At 50.6% G+C, this 21818-nt stretch overlaps 1 protein-coding gene across 1 annotated transcript; it reads right to left on the bottom strand.

Moving 5' to 3' along the window:
• Positions 1 to 1763: 1763 nt before the first annotated feature.
• On the bottom strand, positions 1764 to 16449 carry LOC141509298 (uncharacterized). Its single transcript, XM_074218730.1, is given in 16 exon segments — positions 1764 to 2348; positions 2350 to 2403; positions 2951 to 3016; positions 3118 to 3288; positions 3366 to 3433; positions 4567 to 4748; positions 5605 to 5679; positions 5681 to 5739; positions 6192 to 6425; positions 8594 to 8737; positions 9076 to 9158; positions 9575 to 9725; positions 10763 to 10816; positions 11944 to 11993; positions 12313 to 12387; positions 16263 to 16449. Coding segments are annotated over 16 exon segments (1680 nt in total). The 3' UTR covers positions 1764 to 2321.
• Positions 16450 to 21818: the final 5369 nt, after the last annotated feature.

Genomic DNA, 21818 nt, shown 5'->3' with positions numbered 1-21818 from the left:
TGTCCTCCTCAGAGTTTCAATTAGGGTTTAATGTTTATACTTTGGAAATACTAAATGAATGAATGAACCAGCCAGCCAGTGCTGAGCAGCATCTGAAAAATTCTTTGAGCTCCACTGGTTGCTTCCTCACAGCCCTAGCCCCCATCCAAGATGGTTGAGGCCACTCCCACCATCTCTGCAGCACCCCCCCCCCCAATATGGATTCTGCAGAGCTTCGGAGTGGGGCCCTTGAAGTCCCTGACAGGAAAGTTCCCTTCTCCTTTGGCTGCCCATGTACTTCTTAGTTTCCCAAAGCAAGAGGCTTGCAGGGATGGGGATGGGGGGAGAATGGAATATTCCCTCCTTATTCCTTCTGCATCCCCTAGAGTGCATGGAATCACTCTCTGGGGAGCTTTCATGTTTGGAGCAGAGCTCCAAGTGATCTATCAGGCTTCTACAACTTGGAAAATGTGGCCAAAATAAGAGTTCCAGGGTCAATCCCAGGAGTCTAGACATCTTCATTTTAAAGCCTTGTGACTTTGTCCTCCAGGAGGGTGACGTGACCTACCTTGGGGAATATGTTATAGGACTGATGTACAGAGGACTTTTCCTATATGAGTTTCATTGTTATTAGTCCTGGGGGCTCATTTCATAAAGATCCTAGGATCATTTTGATTCATCACAGAGCATCAGAGGAGGACTTTGGGGATGACACCTCAAAGCTGAAAGGGCCCTTAGAGGTCATCTAATCTAATTGACTTTCTCTGTTACAAATGAGGAAACTAAAGCTCAGGGAATTTATGTTACTTGGCCAAGGTCACCAAGGTGAAAATTAGAAATGGCATCTGAACCTGGGTCTACTGACTCCCTAGTCCCTCCCCCACTTTGCAGCTCTGGGTGAGCTATGGGTAAGAAGAGCTCTGGGCAGCCTGGGGGAGAGAGGGGTGTCACTACAGTGAAACCACCTTGCACACCATCCGTCCAATTCAACAGCCATATGACTGACCTGGAACTTTTGTCCCTCCTTTCTCTGATTAAGAGAAATGACAAAAGCAGAAATATTTCCATTTATATGGAAATACACACACACACACACACACACACACACACACACACACACGCGCGCGCGCGCACACACACATTCCTATCTTTTCCTTAAAAAAAAATATGGACTTTTTAGTGATAGTAGATGTTAAGTGTTGTGCCTCAAGCCTCTATCCCCTTCTCCCAAGTCAACATCATCAGTGAATTTAACTCAAAATTTTATTTTCTGTGTGTAAAAAATGGATATTAAAGTCTGACTATACATTATGTACAGAGAAACTCTGAACTAGCTATCCTCAAAATGTCTCAAGTCAGGACTAAGGTCCCAACCAAGGCCCAACCCTTTACTCCACTGGGCCTTAGCCACTGAGCATCTAGCTAAGGGTCTGACACCTCCACCCAGGGTCTGACTCTCTCTAGCCTGCTGGGGTCCTGAGGGTGGGGGAAAAATTACAGTGCCTCCCCCTAGATTCCAATTCCCAGAAAGTAATTGGAGGAGAGAGATGTCAGGGAAGAGAACTGGGGAAACATTCAGGAGCCACCTTGGTCTCCTCTTTAACGCCTAAGATTGAACCAGGGTCTAGTTTCCCAGCTCTCACCTCCAGCACCCAATGGAGTTCTGTATTTGCTGCAGTCACAGAACTCATACTTGGTCCTGTTTAGGATTCTGTACACTCCAGCTGGGGTTTCAGTGAGTTTGGTTGGCAAGGAAAGAAGCCCCTTTTCCCATGTGTTGTTAAGGGGGAAGAAGAGGAGAGGGTGACTCTCTCTCTCTCTCTCTCTCTCTCTCTCTCTCTCTCTCTCTCTCTCTCTCTCTCTCTCGATCTGAAGATAAGGCTGATGAACTCGAAATGAAAGTTATCACTGTCCCCTCAACAGCTCCTGTTTTGCAGCCCATCCTCATCTCCAAAGGATGCCAGAGTCATGGCACCACTGCCCTGTTTTGCATCTGGAAGAAACCTTTGATTCTGAGGCCCCGAGCAATCTAAATCCCAACATTAAGGACTTGTAGGAGGTGGGTGGTCAAAGAGAGCTGATCTCTGAAGACGAGAGCAAGGGTTGATGCTCAGGGCCTTAGGGATCTCTTTCCTGGCCCAGCTGTTCAGACTAGCCTCAGACTGTCCAGGAGAATAAGTATAGAGTGTAGAAGTGTGTGCTGGGGCAGGGGGAGGGAGAACTGATTCTCCCCTCCTCACATAGAAGCCTAGGCTCTGCCTCTTCTATGCTCTCTCTAAGCTCTGGGGGTCCCTTTAAGAGGACATGAAGCATAAGGGTTCAGGAGAAGGGGGAGGGGAAGGTCAGTAGTCATTGTCTTTCTGGCCACAGGGCCTCTGGGTCACTTTTGATCTTGGGTGCCATCTCCAGATCAGAGTTCTCATTCTGGGGAAGAGGAGGAATACACAGATATCAGACACCGATGAGGATGTTGGGAAGAGCAAAAAATTTCATCAAAGGACCTGGGTTCAAATCCCAATGCTCAGAGCCTGTTTCATTTTATAGAGGAGATGGAGAGGTCAAAGAAAAGTCAGAGGAGAGCTTCAAATCTAAGACTTTTGACTCCAAAGCCAGTATGCTCCCTGCCAGCAGAGTGACCCTGGACAGGACATTGGGCCTCAGTTTCCTTCTCTGTAAAATGAGATCAGACCAAATGAACCCTAAATTTTTCTTGTTCTTGTAATTGTACTCCAACCCAGAACAGGGATTAGAACACAGCAAGTGACTAAAATTCTTATCTCCATCCTTCCTTATGAAGCTAGGGAGAAAGATCAGGGCCTGGCCTTGAGCCCCACACCTCTGGCTCCAGAAAAATACCTGAGGGAGGGAGGAGCATCTCATTCCACCTCCATCATCCCAACCACTGGTCTACCTGGGAGCCCCCAGACCCATACCCTCAATCTCCCTCAATGCCCTTTCCTTCAGGCCTTACCAGCTCCTGGTCATTCTGGGAGTCAGTCAGTAGCTCTGTGCCAGTCCTGTGACCTCCTGCTCCAGCCTGTGATCCCAAACCAAAGGGCCAAAGTCATTAGTTAGGCTGCTGAGAGCTTTAGCCTCTCAGAGTAGCTGGTGCCCATCTCTCACTGCCCCTGGCTTCACCTCATTCATCACCTGGTCCTGCTCTTCTGGTCTTTGTTCCTGGGGCTCCTGAGCTGGCTGGGGTCTCGGGGCCCCCTTTTCCAACCTTGGCCACTCTACCTCTGCTTCTTCAAACTCATCCTCACCCTGGTTGTTGGGATCATGGGCAGGGTCTGCAAGAGTATCAGGGCCCTGGAAAGAGAAGCAAGGGTGGGCAGGGCTCTCAGCACAGACCCCAGGCACTCAGGCCTCTGAGATCCTGTACTTACCACTGAGGCCTGGGCTCCTGGCTCCTTTCTGGGGCGTATGTTCTCTTCCCGCTCAATCATACCAGCATCTGGGGGCAGGGGGAGGGCAGAGAGATCAGCTCCATTACCTTAACTGTAGGGGGGTATGCTACCATCCAGCCAAAGACTCCAGTCTGCCCCATTCATTGCCCAGAAAGGAAATCAGAGGGGAAGCTAGGTGCTCTAGCCACTGTGCCACCTAGCTGCCTGATCATGGCTAGAGTACCAGCCCTGGAGTCAGGAGAACCTGAGCTCAAATGCGGCTGTGTGACCTTGAGCAAGTCACAACCCAATGCCTTGCCAAAAACTGAAAACAATAAAGGGAGAGCATGGGAGAGGATAAGGCCATCTCCCCCTAGTCACCCATGATGCTAGGGGTCCAACCAGAAAGAACACCATCCGTTCAGGACTCTAAGCCTTTAACAAAGGTGACTGACTTTTTAATGGGCCTTGGATGGAGTTGTGAGGTAAGGATGGGGGTACTGAGGAAGCATCTCTAACCAGGGATGCCCAGCCAATCTAGCTTCTCTTCTCTTCTCTTCTCTTCTCTTCTCTTCTCTTCTCTTCTCTTCTCTTCTCTTCTCTTCTCTTCTCTTCTTCTCTTCTCTTCTGAATTCATCTTTCTACGCAGCAGATTTGCTTTCCTGGTTTCTGGGTCTAACCCTGCCACCCCTCTGCTCAGGAGGCATCGGTGACCCCCTAGGTCACAGATTTAGGATAAAGCACAACTCTTAGTCTGGCATTTGAAGCTCTTCATAGTCTGGACTGCTGCGTCGGGATCATCCATGTTTATTCTGCATATATGTTATCTCCTCTAAAAGAATATAAGCTCCTTGAGGGCAGGATTTTTATTTTTGCAAATCTGGTGTCTAGCAAAGTATTTGAATATAGCTAGCTGGCTACATCTATATATCAAGGACAGAAGCATCATTCCACCTCACCAGAGGCTAGAAACAAGGCCATCTGGCCCAGAAGAATCTGAGCACCAGTAGTCATCGATTCATAGACAGAGCTGGAAGGGACCTTGGAGATTCATCTGGTGTAATCCCCCCATTTTGAGATGAGGAAATTAAAGCCCACCAGAGAAGGGCAGTGACTTGCCCACACAGTAAGGGCCAAAACCGAGGGCTCCTGGATCCAGGGCCATGACTACCTGCTACCCGTCTGGGTCTGACACACTTACCCATCTGTAGCTCTTCCTCATTGGGTCCTGTCCTTTTGTGATCTTTGTTGGGTGCTGGGTGCTCTATTCCTCTTCCTGCATTGGCAGGTTCAAGAGGTTGGTCCTGCCCCTGGGGTGGGCTGCTGGGGAGATAATGTTGGCTTTTTTCTTGGGCATTCACTTTGTTGACGATATCTTGCCAGCTGGGGGATGGAAGAGGGGAGAGGGCTGGGTCTCAGTGACTTCACCTAGACCTGTTCCTGCCCTGTAAAGTCTGAGCATGATGTCATTGGCTCCCTCTAACAATCCTGGAAGGTAGGAATGACAGTTTATCATGCTCTATCTTCTAGAGGTTCAGAGACAATGAATGATTTGCCCATGATCATGGAGTCTCTCAATGGTACCCACCCTCAGGTTTCTCTGATCCCCCTCTCCATCCTCACTTAGCCTCAACAGCATTTCCCAAGCCTTTTGGGGGTATGTGAAACCCTTTGTATATATTGACTAAAACTATAAAAGCTCATCCAAGAGCCCTGAATTGTAGCCCAGAAGAAGGATAAGAGAAAGCTTTAGGGGTTCAGGACTGCTGGTGTCTTCCCCCTTATTTTCTACATGAGGAAACTGAGGCCCCCTAGGCTTCAAATCTAGATTCTTTGGTTCCAGTTCCTTGGAACAATAACAAAAACAAATGTACACCAGATTGACAAGTGTGATAAGCATTTTGGACATAAATATATTTACTATATAATAGGAGGACATAAGTCTCAACATTTTCTCCTGGAAAGAAACCCCACCACCCAGTTCTGCCTTATATGAATCTTCTGGAAGCCACTCAAACACTGAAGGACCAGGCTGTTCAGACACTATAGCTAATACCTAATTCTTTTGTAAAAGATGGCAGAAATCTTTGGAGCTTGGTACCAGGAAAGGACTTTCCCAGCTGCTGGGGCTCAGGACTACCAAAGGGAGCTGGGGGAGATGCTCATCCCTTCAGCCCCTTTTCCCCTCTTCTCCCCCCACCTCTGGCCCCAGCCCAGACACCCACCTCTGCATCTGTACCTGTGGGCTACCAGGGGCTGGGAGGGCCTGGGGCTCCCTGTCCAGCCCTGTGAGAGGCTGCTGCTGAGGGGGCCATGGGTTGGGTCTCTCAGGGGAGGTGGAAACAGGGGCTGCCACCACCACTACCTGCTGAACCTGTGGGCAGGGGGAGGCAGTTCAGCATCCACGGCCAAAGATCCTCCCCCTCCCTCGTCCCCCAAAATTTCTTCTTTATTGACTTGGTAGTTCTCATTCTGGTCTCCAGTTGGTGGGGGGGGTGACCTTGGGGTGAGGCATGGGGGAGGGAAAGTTATTGGATTTCTAGGGATATACTGTTAGCTGGTTCCTAGGGTTCAGGACTCACAGAGACAAGACTGGGCTAATTTGGGGCTAGAAACCCAGTGTTGGTGTCCAAGATACTCTATAATAAGATTTCCAACTCCTGGGTCTCCACCCACTGGGGTGAGGAACAGAACACCTTCAACCTTGGGGAGGAAGATGAGGAAACAGCTGGTGAGAAGTGATTGTCAAATGACTTCCGACCCTGGCAGCCACTTCCACACGTGGGGGAACCACCCAGAGCATGCAGGGGATGGGGAGAGGCATACTGGGGGCCTGATGGGAAGACTATGAACAGTTCTGGTGAAGCGGAGAATGTGGCCCTCGGGTCTCTGGGGCCAGGCCGAGGGCCCAGAAGGCGGCAACTTCCCATCCGGGAAAGGTGGTCCAGTTGGGGGCAAGACTCGTGTCCCTGGGACCTTGGCTGCTTGAGGGTTCCAGCGGGGGACCAAGTCTGGCTCCTGGGGATTTAAGGCCACTCTGGAACCCGTGGCAATGAACACCTGCAGGAAGAAAGTAGGGAAACAAGCTGAGATACCCCACAACAGGCTCTAGGGACCCAGAAGTCAAGTCCAATTTCTTCTCTCTATTCTCCAGAGTAGCTGAGATAGGCTCCTATCACTTCCTCCAAAATGTCTGTGGCAAATCTCTTCTATCAACATCTCAAAGACAGAAGTATTCAACCTACTGTATTCATTAGGAGCCTGTAATGTGCCAGAACAGTCCTAGGGGAATACAAGACCAGAATCCAAAAGAGTCCCTGCCCTAAGAGTGCTCACATCCTCCCGAGGGGGAACCATGTGAACCCAGAGCAGATGACACAAAACATCTACAAATAACAAATCTTCCAGGCTAGGGAGGGGCAGGTCTGAGAGTAGGAATTTCTTGGGATCCCCCAGTGAGTAGGAGATGATTTTTTATAATGACCAAAATATATGTAATGAACATAATTTAGTTTTTAGGGGTTCATTTCCCAGAGTCTAGCTTAGGAGGGGGAGAATCACAAGGCAGTTTAAAGTGATCCATCTATCCTGACAATGGCTACATTCTTGTGTCAGTGTGTATTAAAGGAATCAAAAACCATAGAATCTATACTCATCACAGAACTTTGGTTCTGTATCCTGTAAACAGAGTAACAACCCCCAAAACCTGAGAACAATTGTTCCCCAAGAACTAAAAACTTGTACTTGTGCATGAGTAACCATTACTTGAGTCTTAGAAAGTAGTGGGTTGTGATCCACCTTCCCTCCCTCTCCCTAATATGATTTAGGTACCTAATCTCTGCTTTACTATAACAAAGTGGAATGCTTTTAGAATTCCAGTTTTTTCACTGAAATTGAACTGCTACTGATTACTGGTCTGCTCTGTCTCCCTTCCCTGGTTAGAGATTGGTCCAGTAAGATGCTAGTACCACCTCCTTCCCTCCACATGTATTACTGTCCTCTGTCTCTCTCCCTTCTGCACCCTACCGCAAACACCTTCAGCCTCTCTCCCTGCTACCTCCTCAATCCAGAAAACCCTTGAGGTTGACCTTACTAACTCACCTAGCTACCCACTCATCTCTCCCTGCTTTCACTGATAAACATCTACCAATTGCCTCTCCTGGCTCTTCACCCCCTTGCTCCCCCCCCCCATACACACACCATACTCCTCTCCATTCAATAGACTCTTTAATTCTCATCCTAATGACTTGTACAGATTTTATGTTCCGCAATTTGCTGACTTTATTTTTTTTGGTTGATTCTTTTAAGGTTTTTCTGACTAAATCGTTATATTTTATGTAAAAAGTCATCAGATTATTTTTTCTTTGCTTTTGATTTCTCTTATTGCTTAGTTTATTATTATAGATATCTAAAAGTTATTTCAATATATAGTCATATGTTGGTAATCATGGGCATCCTTGCTTTATGCCTGATCTTACTGGAAAACCTAATTTTTCTCTCTTTTTTTTAAGAGTTTTTTTTTTTGCAAGGCAACGGGGTTAAGTGACTTGTCCAAGTCCACATAGCTAGGTAATTATGAAGTGTCTGAGGCTGGATTTGAACTCAGGTCCTCCTGAATCCAGGGTGGGCGCTCTATCCACTGTGCCATCTAGCCACTCCTAATTTTTCTCAATTACATATAATGGTTGTTCTTGGTTTTAGATAACATTAAGAATATGGCTACTTACTCTAATATTTTCTAGTATTTTTAACAAGCAACTATTGGATTCTGTCAAAAAGCCTTTTGGCAGAAGGAACTGAGTTTCGAGAGAAGCCTCAAGTCAGGACGTGACGTCCTAGTGAAGCGGAGAACGTGGGTGGCCCTTGGATCTCTGGAGCCAGGTCGAGGGCCCAGAAGGTGGCACCTTCCCATCCAGGAAAGACATCTGAGCTGTCTCGTCATACTTGAAAAGTCACCATGTGGAAGGAGTGACCACCCCTGCTTGGCCTCCCATGACAGAACCAGGACTTACAGGTGGGTGTGGTAAAAAGGCAAATTTCAACTTGATGTCTGCTCCAAAGTAAGGTGAGCCGCCTTGGGTGGTCTTGGGCTCAGTAAATCAACAAGAGACCCAAGGAGTCTCTAGTACTGGGGTTCTCGGTTCCCAACTGTGCTGCTTTCCTGTGGGAGAGCCTCCCATTGGGCCATCCCACCCTCGGGAGTTCAGAGAGGCCCTGGCCTTTACTACCTGAGGCTTCCTGAGCTGAGCCTGCTGCCTTGGCACCTGGAGGACCTGCTGTTGCTGTTGCTGGCGCTGGCTGGCCCCAGGCTCCTGGAAGCTGGGCATCTTCTGCAAGGCTTCCTTGAGCTGTCGGAACTCCTCCACCTGGGACTAGAAGGGGGACAGAGTGGGGCTGAGAGGGCTGTGCTGCCCATGCCCTCACCACTCATACAACACCCTCCCCCCACCACCCCGGCTCCGAGGATTCAAAGATAAGAATTTTTAGGACTTATTGGGGGGGAGGGAAGGAGGAGAATGGAACAAGCATTGGTTAAGTACAGTCACTTTAGGGAGGTGCTATTGTTGTCTGATCCTCATGTTACAGCTGAGGAAACTGAGGCATCAGAGGCTAAGTGACTTGTTCAGGGTGACACAGGTGGAAGGTGTGTGGACTCCAGCCCCAGTCCCTCCCACTGGACCATGTCTCCCCCTCTCCTGGCCTGCCTCACCTGGGCATTGCGCAGTTGGGTATGGATATCCTGGTGGGCCTTCCTCAGGAGCTTGCTCTCCTCTCGGAGTTTATACACTGTGTCTGTGGAGTAGGAGAGTCAAGCTGAGGAGGAACCCCCCCCCCACACACACACACTCCCTGCATCCCTCTACTGACTCCTGAGAACCTGTCAGGCCCAAAGGAGATAAATCATGACACGGGGTTCTCCACCGGCTGGACCCTCTGGGAGGTAAGCAGTCCTGCCAGATTTGAGACAAAGCTCTGCTTCATGTGTCTGTACATGTATGCTGTCCCCCGCCTTAATCATCGCTATCCCTCATGGCTAGGACATGACCTCTGAGCAGCAACATAGAAGAGACCCAAGTGTTCTGTGCAAGCCATCTCCTTGTCATTCTGAAGGTTCCATAAGGGGAAAGACTCTGTCTCCCCCTCAGGCTGGGGCTCCCCAGGGTCAGGGGCCTGTCTTCCAGAGCTCTGCCGCAGCTCCATGGCCTCACCCTGCAGGCTGGCCACCTCGCTGTCCTTCTCTCGCTGCAGCTGGGCATAGCGCTGCCCATGGCTCTCCAGGGCCTTCCGATGCTCCAGCTTCAGTCCGCTGTGCTGCAGCTGCAGGTCCAGCAGTTGCTTCTTCACATCCTCATGCTGGTTCTGGGCATTGAAGGGGACTCCCAACATTAGACTCAGCATCAGTCCCCCCCACTCCATTCCAGATTTTTCTTCTCCCCCAGAGTCAACTCCCTCAGGGCCCTATAATACTAAAAAAATTCCAAGAAAGGACAAAACCCAGAAGCCTCTCTAGCAACCAAGGACCTAGTCCTTCCCCTGGGCTTAGGTCAAGCCCTTACTCTACCCTCCCTCCTCAGTTCTGCCACAAGGTCCCTTCCTGAGTGCAGCCCTGCTGGCCAGGATGAGGAGCTATCTCAGAACCATACTGCCAGCCAGGATGAGGGGTTACCTCAGAACCAGTCTGCCAGCCAGGATGAGGGGCTACCTCAGAACCAGTCTGCCAGCCAGGATGAGGGGCTATTTCAGAACCAGTCTGCCAGCCAGGATGAGGGGTTACCTCAGAACCAGTCTGCCAGCCAGGATGAGGGGCTATCTCAGAACCAGTCTGCCAGCCAGGATGAGGGGTTACCTCAGAACCAGTCTGCCAGCCAGGATGAGGGGCTATCTCAGAACCAGTCTGCCAGCCAGGATGAGGGGCTATTTCAGAACCAGTCTGCCAGCCAGGATGAGGGGTTACCTCAGAACCAGTCTGCCAGCCAGGATGAGGGGCTATCTCAGAACCAGTCTGCCAGCCAGGATGAGGGGCTATCTCAGAACCAGTCTGCCAGCCAGGATGAGGGGCTATTTCAGAACCAGTCTGCCAGCCAGGATGAGGGGCTATTTCAGAACCAGTCTGCCAGCCAGGATGAGGGGTTACCTCAGAACCAGTCTGCCAGCCAGGATGAGGGGCTATCTCAGAACCAGTCTGCCAGCCAGGATGAGGGGCTATCTCAGAACCAGTCTGCCAGCCAGGATGAGGGGCTATCTCAGAACAACCAAGCACCCCTGGGCCTGCTGGCTTAGAACACTGGATGGAGCAAGGCCAGGGACCCAGAGAGCAGCAGGGAAAGGCAGATAATACTGATCCTAGAAAGGAGCTGTCCCCACTCACCCCTTCCCTTCCCCCCTGGTTTCCTTGCCTTGAGGATCTTGTGCTGGGAGCTTAGAGCCCCATAACGGTTCATTGAGTCTTGCTGTAGCCCAGGCCCCAGGTCCACGAAGAGAGAACAGATATTTCATTACACATAGTGGTTAAGTAGGTGGGAATACCTCTCTCTACATCAGGGGCTTGTAACCTGGGGGTCTATGATCTATGAACTTGAAAAAATTACATCTTCATTCCCAATATAATTGGTTTCTTTTCTAATTCTACATAAAGATTTATAAACATGATTCACAGAACCACCCAAGGGTTCTAGAAAATACAAAAGTGGTCCAGAGAGTGTAGACTACTCCATGGACTCAGGTATCTGGAGGAGGGCATCAACTCACTTCCTAAAGGTCCACAGACAGCTAACCAGTCAAGGAACTCCCAACCTGGCTGTTTGTTATAATGAAGGCCCCTGTCCATGTCTGATGTTCCATGGGACCTCATTTAAACTGAGGTTATCCACCATTTTTCTGTCTTCTCTAGAATCAAAGCTATCTTCACATGTAACCACTACAAATCATTCTCTCAGGTCCTCTGAGGCCCACAAGTTGGCTATGTTTGATTGGCCTCAGAACCCAGAATATTAGAGTTTTAAATGCCTTAAAGATCACTGAGACCAAGTCCTCTCCATTCCTAATTCTGTGGAAGATATCCTCCCTGAGGGAGTAGAAGTGATTTATCCAAAGTCACACAGCAAGTTAGGGGCAAAATCAGGACAAGAATCTTGAATCATATTGAAAGGAATAGAACTAAGTTTATTTTCAAATACACTAATTCCTCCTTTCCAACCCACCAATCTCAGGTTGTAGAGCCTGTCAGACATGCTTTCTATCCCCCAATGAAGCCATAATATACTTTTGCTTTGCTCTGCCAAATTGGCACTCCCCATTATCCTGACCACAGAGATTCTCCACTCCCCAGCTAGAGCTCAGTGGTGGTGGGGTTCCTCTTATTCTTAAAAAGTATACAACGGGGCAGCTAGGTGGTGCAGTGGATAAAGCACCAGCCCTGGAGTCAGGAGTACCTGGGTTCAAATCCGGTCTCGGACACTTAATAATTACCTAGCTGTGTGGCCTTGGGCAAGCCACTTAACCCCATCTGCCTTGCAAAAAAAAAAAAACACCTAAAAAAAAGTATACAACGCCCCCTCCACACTCAGCCACTACTCACCTTTTCCTTGTTGAGAGCTTCCTGCGCCTCCAGTTTGTACACAAGGAAATCTAGAGAGGAGAGGGCCTTGCCATGCATCCCATCCCACTGCCAAGACAGTCTCTAACCATCCTAGCCCACACTCTTGTTTCAGGTATCACCCTGGATAGAGTCATCACAATCCCTCCCTAGAGAGAGGTCTGGGTTCACAGCTTCCAGTCTAGGGGGAAGTCAGAAGCCCAGGAAGGCATGGGCACCAGACCCATCCCATCCAGTGATCATATTGAGCAAGGATCAAGGAGGCTGGAGGCAAGGCTAGGCTTGGCTCCTTAGAGGATGGGGGCATCTCTTCTAATCTGGATGTTCAGAGTCCCTGGGGTACAGTCTTACCTTCCTTAGTCTTCTTGTGTTCCCCTCTTTCTCTCTGCAGGGATCTCTCCAGGCGGGATCGATGCTCATAGACCACTGTGGGGAAAAGGTCCCAAGGTTGGGGAGAGGATCTATTCCAACTACCAGGGAAGGGATAAGATCAAGGGCCCAGGTGAAGATGAACAAGTAAAAAGAACTGTACCCATCTTTTAGGTTTTTAAAATTTTAAAAAAATTTTTTTTTTTTGCAAGGCAATAGGGTTAAGTGGCTTGCCCAAGGCCACACAGCTAAGTCATTATTAAGTGTCCGAGGCCGGATTTGAACTCAGGTACTGCTGACTCCAGGGCCGTTGCTCTATCCACTGCACCACCTAGCTGCCCCTATGCCCATCTTTTAGGTAGACAACTGAGTACTTCCTTTGGCTTCCTGTTGCTCATTAGACCCCCACTGCTATACTCTTTCCAAGTTCACAAAACAGGGGGAGTTAGGGGTAACTAATGGCAACGGGGTGAGTTAAAGCATTCTTGGGGGGGGGGGATTCCATGCACATACTAGAGACTTAGAGATCTCCTTCTCTTTTCCCCTTCCCTCCCCCCCTCCGCCCCGCTCCCCCGTTTCCTTCTCCACCACACAAACGCACTCTGAAAACACATTGCCAAGACCTGAAAGGCTTCTGTTCTTGCTTGGAAACCTCTGAATCTGGAAAATTACAGCCCCCCCCACCCCATCTTAGGCCCATTAATCAACTTCCCCTCCTCTCTCCAGTCCCTGGCACTCAACAGAGATGATTGTTGCATGTTTTTCATCATATTTGGCCCTCTAGAGCTCCACGAGTAGGCTCCCCAATCTCCCACTGTAAAAACCCAGGTCCCACCCTGGCTCCAACCTCACAGAGTCGGCCTCAGGCCAAAGTTTTCTAGCCTTGGGCTAGGAGGAAAAGACTTGGTTTAGGCTAGCCACAGTCCTTGCCCTCTACTCTGATGCTATTGCCTGCCTTCCAAGGCCAGAAACCAGTCCTGGACCTCAGGTGGGGAGACCCCAAGTTATGACTTTTAGCTTTTGAGGAGGCTGCACTAGATCATCTCTGAAGTTCCCTCCAGTTTTCAATTCTGGCTGGAACCCTGGCCATGGGCTTCCTCCCTTCTCAGTAGGCCCCATGAGTGAGGGACCAAGGGACCTAACCTGGGACAGAGGGAGGGGCCAACAGGGAAGGCTTCCCAAGAGATAATGACCCTCTTTTTCGAGGGAAGTCCTTACAGCTGGTACTGGGGAGAAGTGGCTTCAGGCCTAGGGACCCTTCAGGAAGGACAGACAGGGCAGCTGGCCTCCCAAACAGCCAGCTTTTCAGAAGGAGGACACAGCGGCGGTCATGAGTAAGTGGCTTCAGAGAATCTAGGACAAGAAGGAGCTGTCTGTGGGAGCCCAGGCCTCTTCCCCCAGGACCATGGGCCCCAGCCAAGAAGCCCAGATGGCATCGTCAGCCTGCTCTGGTCACCTGCTCTTTCCCACTCCCAAGGACATGAGCAGAAAAACATGCTCATTTGCAAGAACGGGGAAGAGGAAGGAACTTGGGCTTCTGGGTCAGGCAATGTGGGTTCAAATTCCAGATGGGTTACTAACTGCGGAGGGGACCTTGGGGGGAGTTCCTGATCTCTCTGGGTCTCAGATTCCTCCTTTAGAAACTGAGACTCTATGATCCTTAAAGTGCCTTTTGGCTCTAAATCTTAAAATCCTGTCTCCATTTCCCCATCCCCATCCAAAGAGTGTGTGGAGAGCCTTTTGTCCCATCATCCTCTCTGCTGGTCTATGCTGCCCCTTTCTTCATCCCCCCTCATGTTCTATGCATACATACATGTATCTCTTATGTCAACAGACATGAAAACATGAATATGCTCTAGGGCTGGATGTGATAATAATAATAATAGAAATATAATGTGTCTTTCTAACTTGCTTTAAGTTTTGCAAATATTTTGCAAATATTATTTTATTATTTCCCGATGACCAGATCACTTAGGTGGAGATTGATTGCTTTCCAAATAACCAGATAAGTGCTGCCCTTCAAAGCAGTCCCCACCCAAAGTGGCGAACTTATTCCTACAAGGCTGCTATGGCCAAAAATTGTTTTGAATTGTGTCCTGTGCCAGCTGCCATTCCAAGTCACAAAGGAGGCTTGAGCCAGGACAGCCTGGTGGAAATGGCAGGACAGAGACTTAAGGAACTACTTGAAGAACACCTGAGTTTTGTCTAGCCTCCCTTCTCCTCTCCACACAGCGCTCTGGATAGGGGGACAGAAAGCCCCACGGAGTGGAATAGCCTCCCTTCTGAGGCCAGGGACTGTGTCTTGTGCATTTTCAGTTCCTGGCAAACAGGAGGAACAGGATTGCCTGGAGGTAAGAGATCCCAAAGCACTAACTCTCCAGGAGGAGGAACAAGTTGACCAAACTCTGAAGTGGGGTGTCCTTGGGCATCTTACTCTTTATGCCTGGCTCTCTGTTCAGGGGTCTTAGTTTGGGGCTAGTAGAGCCCTGCCCAGGTAACCCCACTCTGGGGACAGGTGAGTAGCAAGGGTCTTTTAGATGAGTTGCCCTAAGATAGGGGTGAGGCCATTTTTCTGCCAAGGGCCATTTGGATAGTGATAACATCCATTTGGACAGTGGGTCATATAAAATTATGAGACAACTAGGTGGCCCAGTGGATGGAGAACTGGCCCTGAGGCAAGAGAACCTGAGTTCAAATCTAGCCTCGGACACTTGACACTAGCTGTGTGACCTTGGGCAAGTCATTTAATCCTCACTGCCTCACATTCAGGACTGTCTCTAGTCATCCTGATCCTCATCTGGCCACTGGACCCAGATGGCTCTGGAGGAGACAATGAGGCTGGGGACTTAGCACAGCCTCTCCTCACTCAAATCCAATCCATGTGCTTGTCATGGCATCATCTCCCTGATGTCTTGGTCCTCCTTGAGAATGGATGACAAACAACTACATTATTAACTTAAGAACTCTACTGGGTCAAACATTTACTTAATTGACCCCTAAAAGCTCCAAGATTTCTTGAATTTTGAGTCCTGGCTGCGGCAGGGCCACATCAGATGATTTTGTGGGCCTCGTGAGGCTAAAGCCCTGCTGTGGGATGACACTAATGCACTGGTCCGGGAAGAACTGGGTAGGACAAGAGGGCCACCTTCCCAGAGGAAGCCCTCCCGGGGTCTCTAGCGCCTGGCTCAATGTAGTCTCCTTCAAACAGTCAGGTGACTTCCAGCCTCAGTTTCCCTACCTCTGAAAGAGCCAAATCCATTCTTGGGCAAAGTCCTTGTTGCTCATCCCCCAGAAGACCCCCATGGGACCAGTTGTTCGAGGTGAAAGTGGGAAGGAGGTTAGAAATCCCAACAGGCCCAGGGTGGAGAGTGGCGATGATGCCGGTCTGGTTGGCATCGAAGCCCCTTGGGTTGCTCATCTCCCCCCTCTCCCCTTTTTGGCTCTCTCCGGCCTCATAGAGGAGGAGGCCTCCCGGGGTCCAAGCACAGAGACACCAACAGGGTTGCCTGGGACCCTGGACGTTAAGGCCCTGCCTGCCCCGGGCTCTGCTTGCGCAGTCCAGGCTCAGGGCTCCCATCCCTAGAGAATCGGGGTCAAAGGAGGGAGATGCTGGCTCCTCCCTATGGTCCCCCTCCCCCTCACACACTCACACTCACACACTCACAGACACACATACACACACACTCAGACACAGACACACATACACACACACACACACACACACACACACACACACACACACACGAGACAGGACGTGCAGCTGTGCGGTCAGAGGTCAGAGCCGGGCAGGGGTCCCGGCTGGCTCGAGGGGCGCTGCCCCCCGCCGGCCCCGCCCCGCCCCTCCCCGAGGCCCCGCCCCGCCCCGCCGGCCCCGCCCCGCCCGCAGGCCCCGCCCCACCCCTCAGGCCCCGCCCCCGCCCCGCCCCGCTCACCCTGCAGCTGCGCCGCCAGCGCCTCCTGCTGGCCGCGGTAGGTGTCGGCCAGGCGGCGGGCGGCCTTGGCGCCGCGCTGCAGGCGCGCGTAGAGCAGCAGGCCGGCCAGCAGCCCCAGCGTGGCGGCCAGCAGGAAGCCGCCCTGCAGCAGCGCCCTGGGGCGCCGCGAGCAGCCGCCCGGGCCCATGGCCCCGCCGCCCCCCGAGCGCCAGGGCCGCCGCTCCCGCCGCCCTGGGCCCGGCCTCGCCCGCCGGACTCCGGGCCCGGCCCTCGGGGCCCCGCCCTCCCGGGCCCCGCCCCTCAGGGCCCCGCCCCCGGGGCAGTGACAGGGCGGAGGGCCAATGGGCCGGCGGGGCCGGCCGCGCCCCGGCCCCGCCCCCTCTTCTTGACACCTTCTGGGGCCCCTCCCGAGGGCCCCTGGGGCGCCCGCCGCCCCCTCCCCGGGCCGCTTCGAGCCCCTTCCCCGGGGTCCCCGGGATGCCCGAGGGCGTGGCCCAGGCCGCGCCTTCCCGGATCCCCCGAGGAGGAGGAGGAGGAGGAGGAGGAGGAGGAAACAAGGCCGCCAGCATCTCGGCCTGCTTGGATCCTTGCGAAGGGCCTGGGGGAGCCGCTTCATTCCCGGCTCACCCAGGGAGACACTGAGGCTGCGGGGGAAGCGACTCGCGGCTGCCGCGTGTCTGAAGCCGGACTTGAACTCAGGTCCTCCTGCCCTCAAGTCCTGAGTCTTCTGCCCCCCCTCACCCAGAGCGCAGGCTCAGCCGGGGGGGAGCCCAGCCCTCACCTGCGACCCCTCCATGCGGCACACCTGCGGGCCTGTCTTCTACAAGCCGCGGGCTCCCGGCCTCGCCCCGAAACCCGACTCATCCTCCTCGCCTGCTTGCTTCCCGCGGCATCGCTGTTGAGCCGCCGCCCCCCCCAGGCCGGCTCTCGGCCTTTGTCTGGAGCAAGGCTCCCTTCTTGGAGCCCACGAGGCGAACGGCAGCCTAGGGAAGGGAAAGGGACCTCTCCAAGGTCCCACGACAAACTGGTGCCAGAACTAGCCTCCATCCACACTTGAGTCCCTTGCCTTCCATCCATTAGACCTCAGATGTAGAAGAGGAAGGCACCTTTGAGGCTCTTTAGTCCGACCCTCTGGTTTTACCCTGGTGGAAACCGAGACCCAGAGAGGTTAAGGACTTGTCTAAAGTCACCCGGGTAAATCCCACACGAGTGGGATTTAAATCCGGGTCCTCTTAATTCCAATCCCAGGGTTCTTCCCACTAAATCCCTGACCTGTTCAAAGCTTCCCTCCGGGAAGACTCCCCTTCTCTTCCTGAATCAATTGTTAAATAAGCAGCTGGGAAGGGAGAGAGGCAGACTCCTGCTTCCTTGGGTCAGAAAGGTCTCGTCTCTCCATCCTCCCACTCTAGAAGGAAGGAAGGAAGCTGCCCCCCATCTCTTTGGGGGTCCTCAGAAGGGAGAAATCGTGTTTATCCTTTCCAGGGGACGGTCAGGTGACAAGAAACCCAGATCTTGGAAGACAGATGTGTCCGCTCCAGAACTCTGGAGAAAGTTCAAAACTTTGACCCAGCTTGGCTTTGTCAAAGGGAAAGGGAGGAAGAATAACAGGAATGCTCCCCCTCCCCTGCAGCCTCTCTGGCCAGTCAGATTCCCCACCCCCACTCCCTACCCCCCCAGCCCCCCGCCCTCACTGAGGTCTGCTCCCAACCCCCTGGAGCCCCACTTGGTTTGTTTCCTTTTTCACCAGGCAAAGAGGACATCCGGTTCCCAGACCTGGCTCTGCCAACCCAGGAGCCCCAGGCCCTCCCCCTCCCCTTCTCTAGGCAGGAGGGAGGCTGGCCAGAGAGCCAGTTCTAAGGCCAATTCTCCTCCCCCTCCCCCCAAAACCTCTGCTCATTTCCAAATGCTCACCCCCCCCCTTTTCTGGCCTGGGAACAGCAGGGAGAAACTCTGTCCTTCTGGGGCTTTCCTTTCCTGTATGGCTTGGGGCCAGGGACACAGCCTAGGAAGGGTAAGGCAGCAGGGGTTGCTGTGATGGAAAAACCCAGAGAACCTCTGAATTCCCAGACATGGCCTTGATTCATCCCCCTCACAAGTGTCTGGGTCTCTAGACTCAGGACCTGGGAGCTGGGAATCCTGGCTCAGATCACCAATAAGCAAGTCAGCAATCCGTATACATAGAGAAAGGGCCTAATGGGTGCTGCTGGCCCTCTGCCTAACCACAACGCAAGCATCAACCTCACTGGAAGTTGTCTTTTCCAGGGGGCTCTGTGGGACCCTTAGAAACAGGCATGAGGATTTACTCTTCCAGAAAAGGAGTGGGGGCTCAAAAGAGACCAAAGGGTTCTCTCCCAGACAGAGGCCCTTCAGAGGCCCTTAAACACAACAAACTTTTATTAGGGGCCTCTTGTGTGCCAAGCACCTCCCACTGGGGGAGCTAGTTTATAACGCAGACGGACAACCATATATTAAGCACCAACTGCACACAAAGATCTGTGTTAGGTGCCAGAGATATGAAAAAAGAAAACAGTAGCTTCAATTTTGCCAAGACATCCAAAACACTCAAAAAGCACCAGGTTTTTCCCAATACACAAAATGGATACGTGTGTATGATGATTTGAGGGGGAAAAGTTCTGCTAACTAGGAGGAAATCAGGAAAAACTTCCTGGAGGAGGCAAAACTAAATTTTGAAGGAAAGATACTGGGAGGTGAAGGGGAAGAAGGAGGGCCTTCGAGGCATAAGGGAACCACCTTAGAAAAGACAAGAGAGGGGCAGCTAGGTGGCACAATGGATAGAGCACTGGTCCTGGAGTCAGGAGGACCTAAGTTCAAATGTGACCTCAGTCACTTAATAATTTAGCTGTGTGACCTCAGGCAAGTCACTTAGCTCCATTGCCTTTCAAAAATAAACAAAAAAAATACAAAAAGACAGAGAGAGGGCCAGGTTTGGGGAACATCCAGGGGCCAGGGCATCTCACAGGGACAAAGAATTCTGCCAAAGAAGTCTAGAAAGATGGGGTTGCAGCCAGACTGAGGAATTTGCATTTAGCTCAGAGGCCATAGGGAGCCACAGCCACATAAGGGTCCTAAAGTTAAGAAACCTGGTCCAAGGTATGCTTTAGGAAAAGCACTGTGATAGCTGTGTCCAGGGTGGGCTTCAGGGAGGGGAAAGAGTGATCCAGTTTAGATAAAGTATATGGAAATTAAAATTAAATTCAATGAACTTTTATTTAATGAATGTTGTGTGATAAGCACTTAGGATTACAAAGTCAAAAAAGGAAAAAAGTCTCTGACCTCAAAGAGTTTAAATTCTGCTGGTGGAAAATGCCATGAATACAGTTCATAGAATTAAAGATATAATGCTGGAAGGGACCTTTCAGTTAAGGAAACCGAGGTCCAGAGAATTTAGTTGCCATGGATAACACAATCAACAAAAATTTATTAAACAGTAACTATATATTAGGAAAAAAAAAAACAAACCCTGTTCTCCAGGAGCTTACATTCTAACTGAGGAGACAACATGAATGTAAATAGCCACAAATGAGATACCTCTAGTGGAAAAGCACCTCTGGGGAAGCTGCTGGGGGCTGGAGATGGGTGGGGATAGAAGAGACCAGCAAAGTCCTCGAGGCTTGAACTGAGCCTTGAGGGTAGTCAAGAGACCGGGATGAGGAGGCAGAGCATTCCAGACAAACATATAGAGACAGGCATAAAGGGAAACAAAGCGGGGGGGGGGGGGGGGGTGCACCAGAGAGGCTAGTGATTTGTAGGTAGGACACATAAGAAAGTAGCATTCAGGATCCAAAGCCAGGTCCTGTAATCTAATGTTTTTTCTACTACAAGAGATTGAAATTCCTATGGGATTGAAATGTCCCAAATAATTGGAGGGGTTGGGAGAATGGAGGAGAAAGTGGCTGTCTGTGTGTGGAGAAGATAAGCAAATCTCATAAGGGGTCTCATGAGATTTTCTTGTTCAGAGAAGGATTCTAGAGAGAAAAGAAGGTCCAGGATAGTTAGACCTTGCTAGAAGGGGAAGAAACCCATACTTGGAGTGAGGGAGATGGGATGATGATTCAGCAAAGGAGACTGAGAAGCCAGCCAGGTAGGAGAAGTAGGAGTCCAAAGGGTCACCAAAACCCAAAGAAGAATGCAAATTTCCAGAATTCCTTGGACTGCTCTGGCCCACTCATTTCCCCAGTCCTTGCAATTTAGGCCTGCTGCCTTCTCTTCTTCTTGTTCTATCTGCCTTCATTTCTTTCCAAATGTCCTTCTTAAGTGTGTTCTCTTACCTTTGGGCTCTTTCCCAGCCTTCCTCTTTCCCTTTCTGACTCTTCCCCATCTCCCTCACTCCTGCCTGTATCTGTGGTATCCTCCCATAAAATATCCACTAGATAAGCACATCTACCGGTACCATCTCTATGGCCAAGGTTGTCATTGCCCTTTGTAGTTCTACTGTAGATGAGTTACCAACATTAGAGGGCAGAGAGTCACATTATGATTCACAAATTGCAGGAGAACCAGTGAGGAAATCTGTGGCCCCTTCCCTCTCCTTCCTAACATCCTCTCTCTTCTTTCCTCTCCTTCTCCGGAATGGCAGGTCCTCTTTTATCTGCTCCCCCACCTCTTTCACTGAACATGAGAGAAACCCCAAATGTTGTCTGGAGATGAAAGGAAGGTGCTGGCAGAAACAGGGTCTGCTGCTCAAGCTAGCCCTAACCTCCTGGCTGAAAGCTGCCAAAAAGAAAAAGGGAAAAAAGGTAAATTTGGTCTTGAGGAATAAAGATATTTATTTAAAAAAGCTCCTGTTCTAACTGGGAGAAACAACATACATAGGATAATTCAGCAGAACAAAAGGGATTTAATAAATATTTGTCGATTGACTGATTGATTCTTCTCATGGACTAGGATTATCTCAGTCCCCTCTCAGTCATGTCAAATGGGACAGATTGTTAAATTTTCATTATAGGCATTTACATCTCAGCAATCTCACCACTTAAGAATCAGGGCTTGATGTATTGTTCTGTTGGCTGTTTTTAGACTTGAGGAAGTGATGAAGAAAGAACTAATATAGGTTCACCTTAAAAATGTGTCATCTCTCTATGGTTTGTTTTTTTTTTTTTTTTAGGTTTTTGCAAGGCAAATGGGGTTGAGTGGCTTGCCCAGGGCCACACAGCTAGGTTTAAGTGTTTGAAATCGGATTTGAACCCAGGTACTACTGACTCCCAGGCCAGTGCTTTATCCACTGCGCCACCTAGCCACCCCTCTCTATGGTTTTCTAAAGAGAGTCAACTACTAAATATTTACTCCAAAGAGAGGACCTAAGTGGTTGGTACTGAAAGTTTCTTGTTTGTATTGCAAGAGGTCTTTGAGCTTATCTCCTTAAGGCAACAGTTATGTCCCACCCAACAACATGGTAGATTTTTGGCCAGAAATAACCTCTTGGATTAAGTTTAGGAATACACAGGCACTATTTGAAAATGTCTGCAATTTAGTGGCCTTAGTCTATGGTATTGGACAGGATGGTGCACTTGGGTAGTCCCCGATTCAGAGGAGGTT

The sequence above is a fragment of the Macrotis lagotis genome, chromosome 1 (genome assembly GCF_037893015.1).
Source record: "Macrotis lagotis isolate mMagLag1 chromosome 1, bilby.v1.9.chrom.fasta, whole genome shotgun sequence".
NCBI lineage: Eukaryota > Metazoa > Chordata > Mammalia > Peramelemorphia > Peramelidae > Macrotis > Macrotis lagotis.
Note: the sequence above shows the minus strand (reverse complement) of the source record. Positions and strands in the feature narration are given on the sequence as shown.